At 41.1% G+C, this 18,829-nt stretch overlaps 1 protein-coding gene across 1 annotated transcript in view; it reads right to left on the minus strand.

Annotated features, from left to right (window-relative positions):
- The window catches only part of LOC126474940 (putative sodium-coupled neutral amino acid transporter 10), a 76,874-nt gene that overhangs the window by 11,495 nt on the left and 46,550 nt on the right, over window positions 1-18,829 (minus strand). Inside the window, exons 10-11 of the mRNA XM_050102458.1 lie at window positions 15,274-15,617; window positions 973-1,275 (exon numbers count right to left, since the gene is read on the minus strand). Coding sequence (XP_049958415.1) covers window positions 973-1,275; window positions 15,274-15,617 — 647 coding nt within the window. The remainder of the gene's footprint in view (window positions 1-972; window positions 1,276-15,273; window positions 15,618-18,829) is intronic.

Consider the following 18,829-nt stretch of genomic DNA (forward strand, 5'->3'; position numbering starts at 1 on the left):
TTTTCGCATGAAACATGTAGCATCAAAGTTTGATCTGAAAATGTTGAATTTTGACCAAAAACGACATGGAATAGACATCATTCAGGAATTTCTAAATGAAGATGACAAAATCAAGAACTCCTTTAGAAGGTTATAAGAGGTTACAAAACATGGTTATACAGGTATGACATTGAAACCAAGGCCCAATCATCCAAATGAAAACTGCTGAAGAGCCAAGATTGAAAAGATAAAAAATTGACAAGTTGGATCACATGTGAAGGTTCTTCCCACTGTTTTCTTCAATTATAAAGGGATAGTGCATCATGAGTCCCTGCCTTATGGTCATACAGCCAATAAGTAATAGTACCTGAAAGTTATGTGCTGTTTGCATGAAGCAGTCACAAGAAAACTACTAAAATTGTGTCAAAACAACTCATTGAAATTTCATCACATAAACACTCCTGTTCACACATCAATGCTCGTTCATGATTTCTTGGCGAAAAACAAAACAGTTATGTTGCCTCAGCCCCCACATTACTGGACATGCCCCCCCCCCCCCGCCCCCCCCCCCCCCCCCCCCGGTTACTTCTTTCTATTCCCAATACAAGACAACCATGAAAGGACATCTTTTTGCCACCACAGATGAGATAAATACAGAATCGCTGAAGGAGCTGAACACCTTAATGAAAAGTGAGTTCCACAAGTGCTTCCAAGATTAGAAAAAGTTCTGGCACAAGTGTATTATAACTGAGGGGTTTATTTTGAAGGGGACAAAACTGATGTGATGCATAAATAAAGATTATTTAAGAGAAACAAAAATTCCCCTTGCTTTCTCATCACACTTCACATGCAATAGTGTACAGATAGGAAAGAGAATATGTTGAAGGGGAAAAGAGTTAATTTTTACTTTGCTGACAATAAATCACGCATCTGACACCAGTGTTACTACTTGATCGGCATGCCCCACACACAGCAGACACCACTGGTACGCACCGCGGCTTGCAGCTTCTCATGCTGCTGCTTCATCTCGTGCAGGATGTGCTTCTGCTCACGCAGCAGCTGCTCTTGTTCCTGCTTGTGGCGAGCCAATGTCTCCAGCAGCTCCGCCTCCTTCCGCTCCTTCTCCGAGTCAGCCTGCCTCTGCGCCTCCGCCAGCTCGCTGTCCTCCTTGCGGATGGCGTCCTCCGCCACTCGCTGCCGTTGTGGACTTTCCTCATGTTTATCCTGCACCTTTACTGCAGCTTCTGCCCGCACCTGCCCCTGTCCTGGGTCTCCAGCTACCGCTACTGCTTCTGCCTATAAATTGAAATTTGTTAACAAAAATGATTTACAATGAGAATCAAATACCAGCTCTTCAGAGCTAAGAAATGCCAAGACTTTACTATCTAGACTTTATGTTAATTTTTAAATGAAGACCACTATGGAGAAATGGGCATAAGTCCATGCAAATAAATTTTGCACTAGGTCTATTTCCAATAAATTTGTCACAGAAATTAATACATCAATAACCTACTTTTAGTTTCGATAGTACACAGATATGTGAGTAATTGTACATCCTTTAGTTGTTATCTGAGCATTTTTATAATAAATATGAATCATGGTGGAAACTAGCTAAAATGATCCTATTCAGGAGCCAAAGAGGTAAAATCAAACTACATGAACAAAAACACATCTTCTTCATGATAGGGTATTAAATATTTATAAAAATATGAAAATAATTAATTTTCTTGCTTACCACAAATCGCTTAAAATTATTTAGTATTTTGAAAGTCTGGATGAGCTAAGTGTAGAGATGGTGAGGGCAGCAGGAAAGGTGGGGATACAATGGCTATATCGAGCAATGAAAATTGTGTGGAGAGAGAAGATGATCGCACGAAACTGGAAGAAGTGAAATAGAAAAGAGTGAAAGAACTATCGGGGGATAACATTGATGAGTCATTGTGCAAAGATTTTTGAGAAAATTTTGGAAGCACGAATTCGGACAAAATTAGGAGGGATGAGAGAAGTGCAACATGGCTTCAGAACAGGAAGGTCCAAGGCAGATCTAATTTTTGCTGTAAGACAACTGCACGAACAGCCCTATGAATATGGAATAGATCTACTAATGAACTTCCTCGACATCGAAAAAGCATATGATAGTGTAGGTAGGATCAAAGTGTGGAGAGCCCTGGAGAACAGAGGAGTAGCAAAATAGATTATTTGGAGGATAAGGAAATGTACTATAGAAGTGTGAGCCATGTGAAAGTGGGAGGACAGAGATCAGCTTAGATTGAACAGAAGAATGGTTGCAGCAGGAAAGTGCATTTTCACCATTACTCTTCATTGTAGTGATGGATGATATAATGAGTACAATAGCACAAGTAACTGGTGAAAGGAAGATGAAAGCTATGGTGTTTGCAGATGATCTGATGATTTGGGGGAATAAGGAGGAGGAAGTACAAGAGCAGTTGGACGTATAGGAATGAACAGTACAAGAATAACGGATGCAACAAGAATGAAGGAGAGAGGAACAACTGGAATAACAATTGGTGGGGAACGTTTGAGGAGAGTGGAGAGTTTCAAGTACTTAGGAAGCCTGATACAGGAGGATGGAAAAAACGACAGAGAAATAAACGAGCAGGTGAGAAAAGCAGAAGCATTTCGAAAGAGTGTCAGAAGCCTGATATGGAGCAAGGATGTACCCCAAATCAGTAAAAAGGTTATATACCGGTCATACTATGTCCCGATCCTGACGTATGCACCTGAAACCTGGGTTATGAAAGGAAGAAAGAAAAGCAAAGTACACGCTAGTGAGATGAAATTCTTGAGGAACAGTATTGGATTGACAAAGATAGACAGGTTAAGAAATGAGAGGATCAGAGAGTTAATGAAGGTGGAACCATTACAGGAGGAGATAGAGAAATCAAGGCTGATACGGTATGGACATGTTAAGCAAATGGAGGAGGATACACAAGATGAAACTGGAAGGAAAGAGGCCAAAAGGAAGACCGAGAGACAGATGGCCGAAAGGAGTGGAGGAATGCGTCTAGAAGAAAAGAAAAGACTGGACTAAGATGAAGATGGAGAGATGGCGGCAAGACAGAAGACAATGGAAAGGCCTATGTTCCAAACAGACATGGCCAGAGGCTGGAAATTGTCCAAGATGTTGAGTATTTTGAAAGTCACAATACATGATCATATAGTACTGAAGAGAATACATCATTTACATGGTGGTGGCACATAATAGTTTTGGGCTTTGGAGGGGCAAATCTGTAAGTCAATGAGCTTATCTTGAGAATCTGAATAATAAGCACTCTCTGTTGAGCCTAATAAAATGGCGGTAGCAATCAGAAAACACTGGAAGTGTATGATTCTTACTTTGGTATGCATTCTGAGGAAGTAACATTCTCCTTTTTAGATTATTTCATCAGTTTCTTCCTGAGACTTCTGATTCTTTGTTGTTATTAGAGAAGCTATCTGTGGTCCAAAACAAAATAACAAACACAAAGTAACTGAGCATATCATTTAAGATTACACAATGGAAACTCCACGTTGGAATATCAACTATATCAGGAAAAGGGAAGATTGCTAGTCACCATAAGGATGACCCATTGAGTTCCAGACAGGCACAACAAAAAGACTGTTACACATTATAGCTTTCTTGGACACATGAGATGTACTTGCTCATGTGAATGTGTGAATGTGTGTGTGTGTGTGTGTGTGTGTGTGTTTTCTTTGTCAGGAAAGCATTGGCCAAAAGCTATACAATGTAATAGTCTTTTTCACAGTGCCTCTATTGTGGCTAGCAATCTTATCCTTTTCCTACAATTGGGACAGAAATGAGAGTGAAACAGTTGCCTGTCTAACTATGTTCAGTTTGCCCAACTCAAATTAAAAAAGATTCCGCTGTTGGTATGATGCTGTGTCACAGTTATGAACGTATGTCTTTATTCTTCCGTTTTGCCAGCACACATGTATTAAAACAGTCATATTATCTGTTACTTGACACTTTCATCGCTGAAGCATTTGTGCACTGTAATACACAGAACTTAAGCTCCACAAATGTAGCATAAAAAGAGTCTGACATATAAGTAGCCTCACCTCCTTTTTCTCTCCTGGTCTTCACACAGCCTTCTCACTACTTAAAATTTTGTATATTCTTGTCTTTTTCTGTGATGTTAACATAGTTATGTTTCATATTATAACAGAGTGCACATGTGGAGAAGAGAAAAACATTCCCAGATTCTTCCAGGTTAAAAATACACTATATGCTGTGTGAAAGTACATTTTTTTCCATGTTAAGTGACAATGTACTTTCCCTTGTAGCTGTAATACTTATCAATGCTAAAGGTTTGATACACCAGCAGAGAACTTCTTGACACTTTAGGAAATTAAACCCATCAAAACCCAATGCAAACCCAGCAAAACCCAATGCATTTTGGAAAGATCATTGTTGTGCAGCAACATGTACACCACATATTTTTGTATCATGAAAGTCTACATACGAATTCCACCAAATACAGCATGGTAGCTTCAGAAGCACTGAAATCGAAATTGCACTGTGTGATGCACTTTTGTCAGCCAATTGTAGCTAAGTCATGTGATCTTCCCAACCAATGACAGCACATATTCAGAATACAGGATGGTGCAGTCAGCCAATAGCAACATCACTGTTAAGTAGCGCGAACACACAAATAGGAAAAGTTAATGGTTTAAATTAATATACAAACAGTATAGCTACAAGAAAAGCTAAGCTTTTACATATAATATTGATCTTTTTTTTAGCATGTGTTACCCTTTAAGATATATCAAAAACAAATGTGCCTGTATAATAAAGCATGTAAATTTCTGGTTAAGAATTATGAATTATTTAGGAACAAAGGAGATGACTCTCCGAAAGACTGAACCATTGCGTCATCAACAGATACACTGTACCTGAACTGAATTATGATTCTGGGTAATTTTCATCATGAATGCATACAATGAGTATCTGATGGAGGAATATATCTACGACTACATAATACTTCGCAAGCCACTGTACAGTGCATGGCAGAGGATACTTTGTATCAATGCTAGTTGTTAGCCACTTGTGGCTGCAGCAATGGATAAACAGTTTCTCATATACATCTGTACAAAACCATAATCCACCTTATACTGTGGCAGCAGAATCATTCTACAGTCCATCGCAATGTTAGCTCTTTCAATTTTCCCAACGCCAGTCCACAAAAGATCATTTTCTTCTCTCCAACATTTCCCATCTAAGCTCACAGAGTATTTCCATAACAGTCTCACACAGATTGAATTGACCAGTAAACTATCCAGCAGCACTTCCCTGAACTGTTTCGAAGTCTTCCTTTAATTCAACCTGGTGTGGAACACAGACACACTAGGAGTAGGCCTACTCAAGAATGGGTCACACAAGCATTCTGTACATCACGTAGTTCCAGCTCAAGAGCTCACCCATGGGTGGCAGTCGGCAAAGCTATGCAAACAGTTGGTGGATGGGCAGCCAAACAACCAAGCCATAGCCTATGTGACCGTACTAGCCTGGCAGGGGTGGCCAAGTGGCTCAAACATGTGCAGAATGTGCACAATAGGGTCACTTGGCTATCTGGTGGGCTAATGGGCACCATGCCACATGGGCCGGCTTTGGAACAGCCTACTGTACATGATCTTCTTCATACACTTTCCTCGAACTATTCAAACAAACTGAAGTCCACAATTTACATTTCCTGCAATTCACTTTGTGTGTTCATTCTACACTACATCATTTCGCAACATTACACACAGATAGTTACCTAATGTGACTGACTCATGCAGTATGTGATAAATATTATATTTGAACAATAAGGAATGTTTCTCCTACCCATCCTATATGTATGATGAAAAGGAAAAAAGACAATGGTCATAAATACCAAGCTTACCTGGAAAGTAAAGATAAAAATCACAGAAAATATTTCTGATGGATCATAGTTCCGCATTTATTTCATTTACGTGGTCAACTTAAAAAGCACTCAATCAGCACAGATGTCCATACATCCTGTAAGATTTTTTATGCCAACACCTTAAATGTGTCCTACTTGACTTCTCAACCAAGTTTACAATCTTACCTCATGACCACCACCACCACCACCATACGCAAAAGTTTTCCACCAACATCCTTCCTCAACATAAGAAAAGATGCAATCTATTCGGTGTGTTATTTGGATATCAGAATGGATGCACAAAATGTCCCACCCATACCATTGCAATTGATCCTAGGTGGCACTATGGAGACAAAGTAAATAAAATCACGGTGCACAATTCCAGTTGCCACAATCTGTCAACAAAATGTTGCATTTTGGATTTTTTTGTGTAGAGCTCAAAAAACACTGTGGTTATTTTTCCTGTTGTTCAAAAATGTTCCTGCAATATTACTAAAAACATCGCCACCATTCAATTCCATTTTTATGGATCTATATCTCAACTGGTAAACACAGAACCCTTACAGGATTACTTTAAAAATCTATCTGCCTGCCCCCTTTACTGCCCCTTTTACTCAGGAACAGGTAGAGGCATCAATTTGAAATTTATGTCGAATACCAAGGTCTAGGGTCATTTAGGGTGTAAAAAATTATGCTTCTATGTCAATGCAATTAAAAGATACAGCCATTTATGTCAATTATCTTGATACTAGCAAACCTACTCATAAAACAACTATACTTAAACTATCTAATACATAATTTAGTTTTTACGAAACCCGGAGTGAGTGTCCTACTTACACTTGTCCATTTCTATCTTTCTTTTCTTTTTTCCAAAACATGTCATCATTACAGCTTTGAGGAAGTGTAGTTATTTCAAAGGATCACGACTCTTCCCTTTGTTTTATGTGTCTACATCATCTACATCTACATTGATACTCCGCAAGCCACCCAACGGTGTGTGGCGGAGGACACTTTACGTGCCACTGTCATTACCTCCCTTTCCTGTTCCAGTCGCGTATGGTTCGCGGGAAGAACGACTGTCTGAAAGCCTCCGTGCGCGCTCTAATCTCTCTAATTTTACATTCGTGATCTCCTCGGGAGGTATAAGTAGGGGGAAGCAATATATTCGATACCTCATCCAGAAACGCACCCTCTCGAAACCTGGCGAGCAAGCTACACCGCGATGCAGAGCGCCTCTCTTGCAGAGTCTGCCACTTGAGTTTATTAAACATCTCCGTAACGCTATCACGGTTACCAAATAACCCGGTGACGAAACGCGCCGCTCTTCTTTGGATCTTTTCTATCTCCTCCGTCAACCCGACCTGGTACGGATCCCACACTGATGAGCAATACTCAAGTATAGGTCGAACGAGTGTTTTGTAAGCCACCTCCTTTGTTGATGGACTACATTTTCTAAGCACTCTCCCAATGAATCTCAACCTGGTACCCGCCTTACCAACAATTAATTTTATATGATCATTCCACTTCAAATCGTTCCGTACGCATACTCCCAGATATTTTACAGAAGTAACTGCTACCAGTGTTTGTTCCGCTATCATATAATCATACAATAAAGGATCCTTCTTTCTATGTATTCGCAATACATTACATTTGTCTATGTTAAGGGTCAGTTGCCACTCCCTGCACCAAGTGCCTATCCGCTGCAGATCTTCCTGTATTTCGCTACAATTTTGTAATGCAGCAACTTCTCTGTATACTACAGCATCATCCGCGAAAAGCCGCATGGAACTTCCGACACTATCTACTAAGTCATTTATATATATTGTGAAAAGCAATGGTCCCATAACACTCCCCTGTGGCACGCCAGAGGTTACTTTAACATCTGTAGACGTCTCTCCATTGATAACAACATGCTGTGTTCTGTTTGCTAAAAACTCTTCAATCCAGCCACACAGCTGGTCTGATATTCCGTAGGCTCTTACTTTGTTTATCAGGCGACAGTGCGGAACTGTATCGAACGCCTTCCGGAAGTCAAGAAAAATAGCATCTACCTGGGAGCCTGTATCTAATATTTTCTGGGTCTCATGAACAAATAAGGCGAGTTGGGTCTCACACGATCGCTGTTTCCGGAATCCATGTTGATTCCTACATAGTAGATTCTGGGTTTCCAGAAATGACATGATACGCGAGCAAAAAACATGTTCTAAAATTCTACAAGAGATCGACGTAAGAGATATAGGTCTATAGTTTTGCGCATCTGCTCGACGACCCTTCTTGAAGACTGGGACTATCTGTGCTCTTTTCCAATCATTTGGAACCCTCCGTTCCTCTAGAGACTTGTGGTACACGGCTGTTAGAAGGGGGGCAAGTTCTTTCGCGTACTCTGTGTAGAATCGAATTGGTATCCCGTCAGGTCCAGTGGACTTTCCTCTATTGAGTGATTCCAGTTGCTTTTCTATTCCTTGGACACTTATTTCGATGTCAGCCATTTTTCCATTTGTGCGAGGATTTAGAGAAGGAACTGCAGTGCGGTCTTCCTCTGTGAAACAGCTTTGGAAAAAGGTGTTTAGTATTTCAGCTTTACGTGTGTCATCCTCTGTTTCAATGCCATCATCATCCCGTAGTGTCTGGATATGCTGTTTCGAGCCACTTACTGATTTAACGTAAGACCAGAACTTCCTAGGATTTTCTGTCAAGTCGGTACATAGAATTTTACTTTCGAATTCAATGAACGCTTCACGCATAGCCCTCCTTACGCTAACTTTGACATCGTTTAGCTTCTGTTTGTCTGAGAGGTTTTGGCTGCGTTTAAACTTGGAGTGGAGCTCTCTTTGCTTTCGCAGTAGTTTCCTAACTTTGTTGTTGTACCACGGTGGGTTTTTCCCGTCCCTCACAGTTTTACTCGGCACGTACCTGTCTAAAACGCATTTTACGATTGCCTTGAACTTTTGCCATAAACACTCAACATTGTCAGTGTCGGAACAGAAATTTTCGTTTTGATCTGTTAGGTAGTCTGAAATCTGCCTTCTATTACTCTTGCTAAACAGATAAACCTTCCTCCCTTTTTTTATATTCCTATTAACTTCCATATTCAGGGATGCTGCAACGGCCTTATGATCACTGATTCCCTGTTCTGTACATACAGAGTCGAAAAGTTCGGGTCTGTTTGTTATCAGTAGGTCCAAGATATTATCTCCACGAGTCGGTTCTCTGTTTAATTGCTCGAGGTAATTTTCGGGTAGTGCACTCAGTACAATGTCACTCGATGCTCTGTCCCTACCACCCGTCCTAAACATCTGAGTGTCCCAGTCTATATCTGGTAAATTGAAATCTCCACCTAAGACTATAACATGCTGAGAAAATTTATGTGAAATGTATTCCAAATTTTCTCTCAGTTGTTCTGCCACTAATGCTGCTGAGTCAGGAGGTCGGTAAAAGGAGCCAATTATTAACCTAGTTCGGTTGTTTAGTGTAACCTCCACCCATAATAATTCACAGGAACTATCCACTTCTACTTCACTACAGGATAAACTACTACTAACAGCGACGAACACTCCACCACCGGTTGCATGCAATCTATCCTTTCTAAACACCGTCTGTACCTTTGTAAAAATTTCGGCAGAATTTATCTCTGGCTTAAGCCAGCTTTCTGTACCTATAACGATTTCAGCTTCGGTGCTTTCTATCAGCGCTTGAAGTTCCGGTACTTTACCAACGCAGCTTCGACAGTTGACAATTACAATACCGATTGCTGCTTGGTCCCCACATGTCCTGACTTTGCCCCGCACCCGTTGAGGCTGTTGCCCTTTCTGTACTTGCCCAAGGCCATCTAACCTAAAAAACCGCCCAGCCCACGCCACACAACCCCTGCTACCCGTGTAGCCGCTTGTTGCGTGTAGTGGACTCCTGACCTATCCAGCGGAACCCGAAACCCCACCACCCTATGGCGCAAGTCGAGGAATCTGCAGCCCACACGGTCGCAGAACCGTCTCAGCCTCTGATTCAGACCCTCCACTCGGCTCTGTACCAAAGGTCCGCAGTCAGTCCTGTCGACGATGCTGCAGATGGTGAGCTCTGCTTTCATCCCGCTAGCGAGACTGGCAGTCTTCACCAAATCAGATAGCCGCCGGAAGCCAGAGAGGATTTCCTCGGATCCATAGCGACACACATCATTGGTGCCGACATGAGTGACCACCTGCAGATGGGTGCACCCTGTACCCTTCATGGCATCCGGAAGGACCCTTTCCACATCTGGAATGACTCCCCCCGGTATGCACACGGAGTGCACATTGGTTTTCTTCCCCTCTCTTGCTGCCATTTCCCTAAGGGGCCCCATTACGCGCCTGACGTTGGAGCTCCCAACTACCAGTAAGCCCACCCTCTGCGACTGCCCGGATCTTGCAGACTGAGGGGCAACCTCTGGAACAGGACAAGCAGCCATGTCAGGCCGAAGATCAGTATCAGCCTGAGACAGAGCCTGAAACCGGTTCGTCAGACAAACTGGAGAGGCTTTCCGTTCAGCCCTCCGGAATGTCTTTCGCCCCCTGCCACACCTTGAAACGACCTCCCACTCTACCACAGGTGAGGGATCAGCCTCAATGCGGGCAGTATCCCGGGCAACCACAGTCGTAGTCCGATCAGGGGATGCGTGGGACGAGCTGGCCGTCCCCGACAAACCCCCATCCGGACCCCCACAGTGATGCCCATTGGCAACAGCCTCAAGCTGTGTGACCGAAGCCAACACTGCCTGAAGCTGGGAGCGAAGGGATGCCAACTCAGCCTGCATCCGAACACAGCAGTTGCAGTCCCTATCCATGCTAAAAACTGTTTTGCAAAGAACGTCTGAACTAATCTACAGAGAGCGCAAACAAATCGACAAAATTTAAACGGTTATTAAAATACAAGATTGCCTAGTAAATGCAGTAATGCTGCTACTTGCGCACTGCTGACACTGCTCGGCGGTGGAAGGAGATATACTCTAAGACAAAAAAGAATGACACACCATCGACGAATTATCCCAATGAGATGCAAACTGGTAGACGTGATGTACATGCAGAAAGGCAAATTAATACAATTTCAGGAAAGTTTGACGATTTGAGCAAGTCAATAACACTTTAGTCTACCTCTGGCCCTTATGCAAGCAGTTATCGACCTGAGATTGATTGACATCATTTTTGGATGTCCTCCTGAGAGACATCGTGCCAAATTGTTTGACTGGTTCATTAGATCATCAAAATCATGAGCTGGTGGGAAGGTCATGCCCATAATGCTGCAAACGTTTTCAACTGAGGAGAGATCCGGTGGCCTTACTGGCCAAGGTAGGGTTTGGCAGGTATGTAGAGAAGCAGCAGAAACTCTCCCCATGTGCAGCCGGGTGTTATTTGCTGAAATGTAAGCCCAGGATGGTTTGTTATGAAGGGCAACAAAACAGGACACAGAATATTGTCAACATTCTGCCGTGCAATAAGGGTGGCATGGATGTCAGCCAAATTGGTCCTGCTATGAAAAGAAATTACACCCCAGACCAACACTCCTGGCTGTCGGGCTGGCATCCCTCTGCTGTCCAAGATATCTCCAGACACACTTTCAGCCTGGAATCTCACTGACTGGAGTACAATTGTGTTCAGTGATGAGCCCTGTTTAGACCTGAGCCCCAATGGCCAGCAAAGACATTGCTCCATGTTCTGCCAATATAACACTGTCTTCAGTTCAACTTCAACACAACATTTTCTATATGATCGGTTCCATTTCTAATTGTACCTAACTGTAATCCCCAGACAGAATGTAAATAATTTAAGAGTACTTGTGCTTTTCTGAGCTACGCAAATGGGATATATCCTTGCTTCAACTTCTTGCTCACACTATGCTTGTTTGCCCTCTTCTACGACTGTTGCTGTGTAGTTCAAGTTCATTACCAGGTAGTACTGACAGAGGACATTCAAAAAGCTCAACAATGAGTAGTTCATTACACGCTATTAGTACAAAAGGGAGAGTGTGTCACGGATATGATAAGCATGTTGAGATGGTGTGACCTTTCTTTCTGCGTGCACCACTCGACTATAGCATTGCACATGACGCATCATCATGTGTTGGGATAGTTGGGATCAGGGTAGGTTGCAGATGGGATGGTGTGCATATCACAAGATATGCTTACCCAAACACAGAATTTACGTGTAAATTCTGGGACTACTTGACCTTCTGCCACCTCGAACACACGATATTTTAAAGATATGTGAGAGAGAGAGCCTATTTACTGCACAAAACATGTCAGTGTGTGTAGGATTACCGTTTATCGCGGGAAGGCAGGAGCTGCGTCAGACGAGCAGCACCGACAAGTGTTTGCCAGTCGCACCTTGGAAGTTGTATTAAAAGGACAAGAAGTGTCTGTGCATTATTCTGTGGTTTTTAGTACTGTGATTATTGTAAAAAAAGACAAACGAACAATTAACTGCTCAATGGAGTATGGCAGATGCCTAAAGTCATGTTCTCCTAATTCTTTTGAGCAATGTGTTGTAAAATTAGCACATCACCAAAACACAGGTTATCTATTTTCTTCCTTCTTCAGTTTACTGCAATTTAATAATTTCAGAAAGTCAACATTTTATTTTAGTGTCCAACTTGATTCCTTGAATCAGGTGTCCATTTTGCAGTGTATAATATACATTTTGTAATTTTTTTTTTTTTTTTTTTTGTATTTAATTTAATTTTGATAGTATAGTCATGAGTTAAAAAGTTGTTTAGCAATTTATTTATTTATTTATTTATTTATTTATTTTCATGATTATTTTTGCAATGAATGTTTTTACTGATTTTTTTAAAAGTAATCATCAATAAGATGAGTAAGAATAGTTGTTTTTCACAAAGTCTTACGAAAGTCTGTTAAACTGAGTAGTTGTTCCGCACTGAGTTGTTTCTATAACAACTTCTACTTTTTTTTCAAATTTTTCCATTTCTATAACAACCTTCCTGTCTTTTTTAAAAGTATTATTAACATCTTTAAATGAGGTAGGTTATGCATCAGTGGGATGAAGACAACACTTGCACAAAAGTTGCCCAGTGCAAATCCAATGTTTACTTCATCACCATCACTCATCACAACAAAACTACTGAATGCAAGCATAGCTGCGCGTAACAGCTAGTCTGTAATAAAACCACTTTGCAGTAATAAGTGGATATCACATTTTAAAAGAGATTAGTCACAAAAGTTTACAAAGATACAGCAATTCAAAATTATAGCAGAACTGATCTTCGAGTCAGTTGTGCTGGGACCACCGTAAGCATCAGACACAATAGAGTTGAAGGGTGGCCTACTTCAGAGTTGGATCAAATAACTGAAATGTTTAACTTCAGACAGTTCGGTCTTTAATACGTGCGCAAGTCCAGTGTAGGATCTTGTATGGCTTTTGAGCACTGCAATGATGATGATGATTCTGGGTATTTTGTGATTTACAATGGATCAGTACAGGATGCAATGCAGAATAAAAATATTGTGCACAAAAAAGTAATATATTATGCACTGTCGAAAAACTGCTTATCAGTCAAAGACATACATGAAAGTCATTTGAGAACAACAACATGTCCCAGAACAACGAAACAGATGTCACACAGTAAGTGGCAAGAATAGGGTAACATGGCAGTTTCAGCAGAAAGTGTTGAGAAGTACATGTAATAACTGTGGTAGGTACCAGGAACATTAGATACGGCATACATTCTCCTCGCGGGTCACACTCGCGCAGTGATACCTGAACGCGCGAGGTATTATAACGAGTGTACAGACCTCCAATTAGTCAGTCTGCATCAGTCTGCATTAGTCTGTACCAGTCTGCAGTCAAGTTTCAGTCTGCGCCTAATAAGATTATCATATTCCAGTACATAGTCATGAAGATAAATGAATAGTCACTTTGTCAAGTATCAGAGATCTGTGAGAATAAGATTAACGTACCAAGACCAAAGGAACTTCAGACTGTCAATTGCAAACAGCATCCAGAACCAAGTTAAGTTATTTCTATGCTTTTTATTATTTTAATAAATGTGTGTGAAAATTAATCAAGTTCTGCTTAAAGTTGGTCACCGTCAATCTGCTACTCTAAGCGTACAAGTGGCATTTCTATCATCTGACCTAACGGCAGAAGATAAACATGCCACAATAAGACCACGAGACATATTACTGACACTTGCCTATTTCGCTAGAGCGACAAGTCAAATAATCTGATGGTGTGTGTACCGAAGGTCTTACAGTACACACACTTCACTATCGAAGACAGCTAGTTTTCACTGTGGTGAAACAATTGCATGAAATTCCAAGCCACAATTTTCTCCTCCAAGTATCAAAATACTTTGTTTCCTTCCATTTACAGATGGGGAAATGATAATCATGATAAAATAAGACAGATCAGTATTCACACAGAATGATTTGAGTTGTTCTTATTCCTACACATTATTCAAAAGTGGAATGGTAAAGATATAGTTTAAAAGCGGGTTTGTACATCCTCTGCCAAGCATTTAAGTGCTAACTGCAAACAAACATGCATACTAATAAGGAATAATGAAAATTAGCCAAGTCCTTCTCACAGGAACCAATCTGGCATTAGCCTAAAGCAATTTAGGGAAATCACGGAAAACCTTACTGGGTAACTAATGTCTTTTGCCTGCCCAATAAAGCAAGAGCATTATTGGGAGGCATCAAAGATTACCTCGGTTTGCGCAAGGCAGACCTATATCAGGTTATTCGTCAATGTGAAAAGGCACATTGGAGAAACAGTGCACACCATCGAAGTTCTTTGTTGAGAACACCCGAGGCACACATGACTTACATATCTCCTGCCCAGACTTCCAAATACTGGGACAACATCATTAGAGAGGCCACAGAAATTCCCACCAGGGTTGATCTCATCAACTGAAATTGTGGCTATAATCTTAGCAAGGATTGGGATCCAGCAATGAGTTTAATTAAGAAGACTGCCGACAAACAAAATGATCTGGCGACTACGGCTGACAGAGCACCTGCATCAAAGCAACCACAGACACCAACACTACCGTGTCTGCGACTGCCGACACACAACTGTGGGCATGGACTGCAGTAAGAATGGTTCACGAGAGGGGGGGGGGGGGGGGGGGCTATAAGTCGGTCGGTGCCCTCAGGAGCTCAAGGAGCTCAGTTCATCAGTGCACCTGACAATGGCGACAGTCTGATCCCCAAAATATTGTGCCTGTCAGACCCTGTGAATTGCCAGTACACCAGTGGACTGTTCAATCGGCAAATATGCAGGGAGAAACTGAAGAATCACATTTAAAATTTTGTTCTCTGAAATGTAAACTCAGTGTTTTACAACTGCATAACCTCACTCAGTGTAAATTTAAGGCATTTGGCTTATCCGCCAGCACGCAATACCTTTGGCGGTTCCTCAACTGCTGCTGCTGGTGCCACATCCATGTGGACAGCTGCCACTGGCGCGGCTTCCTCTTTTGGCGCTCCAGCTGTCACTGCCTTCAGAGGCGCTGCAACCGGCACCTCTGCCGGTGCAGCAGGTGGCTCGACGGGCACCGGAGGCTCCTGGCGGGCTCCGGGCACTGGCGGCTCCCGGCGCACTTCAGCCGCTGGAGGTCCTGCCTCAACAGCCGCCTGCTTCGCATCTGGAACCACCAGCTCCTCGGGAGGTTTCTTATTGTTGACAGCAGCTGCCGGATCCACAGCAGCCTGTGCCTTTGCCAGTGTGTCTGCCACCTCACCTGCAACTGATCAGTCATTGAAAATAACAAATATGTAACAGCCAATAGTACACAATTTTGTTAACCCTATACAGGAATCTATATTAAGTATTGATCAATTTGTTAGTGCTCCACTGCAAGTTAACTTTGTGGTGATGGATTTCATACATTGCAGAGCTTTAGGAAGTAATAAAATTTAATTGCGAGTAGCGGTTAGTTTTCTTTCTTAGTTACCAAGCTCAACATTAAATTTATGCTGTTTCTCTCTCTCTCTCTCTCTCTTTCTCAATGCAATGTCAGAAGACAGTGTTAATGATTGATGGTCACACATAATGCTATGATCTTGTCTTATTTACTGGCTATTAGAGTATGCTTGGAAGGAAAGTTTGTGGCTAAGTATTACATTTCTGGTTCAATCTGTCCTATAATTGTGCCTGTCTGCAACCTGACATGTCTTTTTTACTGTAAGTAGCAATCCTACATTGCAGACAGAGAATTTTGTTATAGGTAATACAGACCACAAGGTTATTGCACGAGCTCTTCGAATGGCACTTCCATTGTACTATTAAATTGACTGGGAGACAAAAACACATCAAGGGTGCCCATCCGACCTGTCCCTTAAGTACAAGGGGGCTTGTGGGACCTCCCAGAACATCCCCATCTGCTGACTTTAACTGGTTGCCTGCCTGTCTGTCTGTCTTTCTGTCTTTGCTGGTGACCAAGGGCCCTCTTTTATATACACAATACAGGCCCTTAAATTGAAATGTATTACACATCATCAATTATTTTGCACCTTCCAAATCTGTGATATGTATAACACATACTTCATTATTTTTTGTATTCTTTCCAAACATGAGATGGCTTGCAAATTAATGAAACAATTTTCTGGAGTAGAGCAGACAAATATGACACTGAAATTTACAAAATTTCAAGCTTACAGAATAGAACATTTCTTCCTCTAGAGCTATGAGGCGAGATGAGAGGGATAATGTGTAAAATGTTGGAGAAGGATGCGAGAGACACAAAATTTGTGCAGAACTCTTATGTATTAGAGACATAAGTATAGTTTACAATGAAATGAAATCTGCCAATATCTCCCTCCACCGCCCCCTCCCCCTTTCCTCTTCTATTACCTATTAGTATATTGTCAGTAACAATGAGAATGGAAGATTGGTGTCCCATCAATGAGGATGTCATTTACAGACTGGGCAAAACACTAGACTGGGGAATGATGTGGAGGGCAACCGGTAGTGTATCTTTCAAAGGAACCATCCTTGCATTTGCTATATTCCGTTAATAGAAACCATGGAGAGCCAATATCTGGATGGCTGTGCAAGCCCTTGAAACACTCTCGTCCCAACAAGAGTCCCACATCTTAACCATTGTGCCTCCTAACTTGGGCACCATCAGTTTATTGCAGTCTAATATTTGTATAAAATATTTCAGAGGCTAGACATGTTGAAATGCATCAGTCACTAAGAAAACGTGTATTACAAGAACACATACACTCTAATTATGCTGATAAATAATTTGCTAAATTACAGTAATCTTTTACTCATTGTGCGATTTCTTCTTTTGTAAAGTGGATTTCCTATAAAAAAATTTGAGTGTTTTTGGGTGTTTTATGTCGCTAATTATGTAGCTTAGTATTTTGTATCTTTCCTTTCCATACCTCATGATTATCTGATCTCATCACATCATCTTTTCAATAGTTTTCAAAATGACTGAACATCGAAATTAATAATACACAGTTCAGAAATCAATTTTTATATAATCTTGTACTAGTCCTTATTCACAGTCTAGGAACATGTCCATGTACTTTAATCAGTGTAACTTGTTTTTACACCAAATATTGAAACAATTTTTTGTTAATTTTTTTTCAGTGTTATTGAAAATGACTGATACATCAAAATTAGTTATGTCAGTGAATTATTTTATGCAAGCATTTGATTCCAATAAATCTTATTGTTAACCATGATATACAATCTTGTGTGTCCGCACTGTGCTTGAATCTGATCACTAACTTAATTTTCCTAATCCACATGCCTCTGGTCCCCCTATGCCTTAAGTTCACACATTCTGGCAAGAATGCTGCATCCCACGTTGTAGTTCCTCTGTTCTCACACCTAAGGGGATGCTAAAAGATGCATTACACTTCTATAAGGACTTGCACAGCAAAATGGCAACAAATGCTTGCAGAAGATAAGAAAATATGAAAGGACCAGGACTGTTCAGGGATTAAGTGAGAAAGACATTAATTATACTGACACAGGTGATACAGCAGACTAATGGGTAAAGGGGGGGGGGGGATTTCCCTTTTATCCTCATTCACTGGTCCCACTCTTTCTCTTTTAACTTCACTCTCTGGATAACTTCCCAGCTTAAACCAACATGAGTCCCATTTCGAGAAAACTTCCTTTTCTTCTTCCATATGAAGGAACACTTGCTCCATAGTTTAATTTGAACTTAGTCACATCTGCTTAAGGTTGTCTACATTTTATTATGTGTGATTGTTATGTTGACAGTATGACACTTTCAAGTACAATCAATTTGTGCTGTTGCACAGTGTAACTTTATGAGCTACTGGTAGTACAAACTATAGCTATTACATTATATTTTACAAAACAAGAAAAACTACTAATATTACAGATATAATAGTTCCACACATTGTTGCTTGCATGCTCTCTGCTGGTAAGTTGATGTATTTACAGCATTACTTTAATTGTTGCTTTATTTTGGAGTTTCTTTACAGACATTAATCCAAATTATGACACCCATTATTAGTCATGATCATCAAGTGCACAGGATAGATTTCTGAGCAGTCCACCGCACATAGTAACAACTTCAGAGGAGTATTGTAGAAAAACAGCATAGATCAAGAAATGCTGAAAGCCTACAAAACAGGTGAGATGTTTATTAATCTGAAACCAACAATCACATCTCACTGAAACTCTTCAGGTGCATACTATTTGGCATATGCAATCTAATCGTGGTGCACTGAAAGTAAACAAGCATGAGAGACACTAACAAAACCATAAGGTTTTAAACTGAAATGTCCCAGAGGGCTATGCGCTGATGATGCATCTATCCAGGCACGACTCACTAACTGCCCTCATAAATTCACTTCCATCAGTACATCTCTGCTACTTTCTAAACTTCACGGAAGCTCTCCTGCATTCCTTGCTGGACTAGCATTCCTGCAAGAAATGGCATTTTGGAGAAATACGTTGAGGGCCATC

Source organism: Schistocerca serialis, chromosome 4, assembly GCF_023864345.2.
Source record: "Schistocerca serialis cubense isolate TAMUIC-IGC-003099 chromosome 4, iqSchSeri2.2, whole genome shotgun sequence".
NCBI classification, from domain to species: Eukaryota; Metazoa; Arthropoda; class Insecta; order Orthoptera; family Acrididae; genus Schistocerca; species Schistocerca serialis.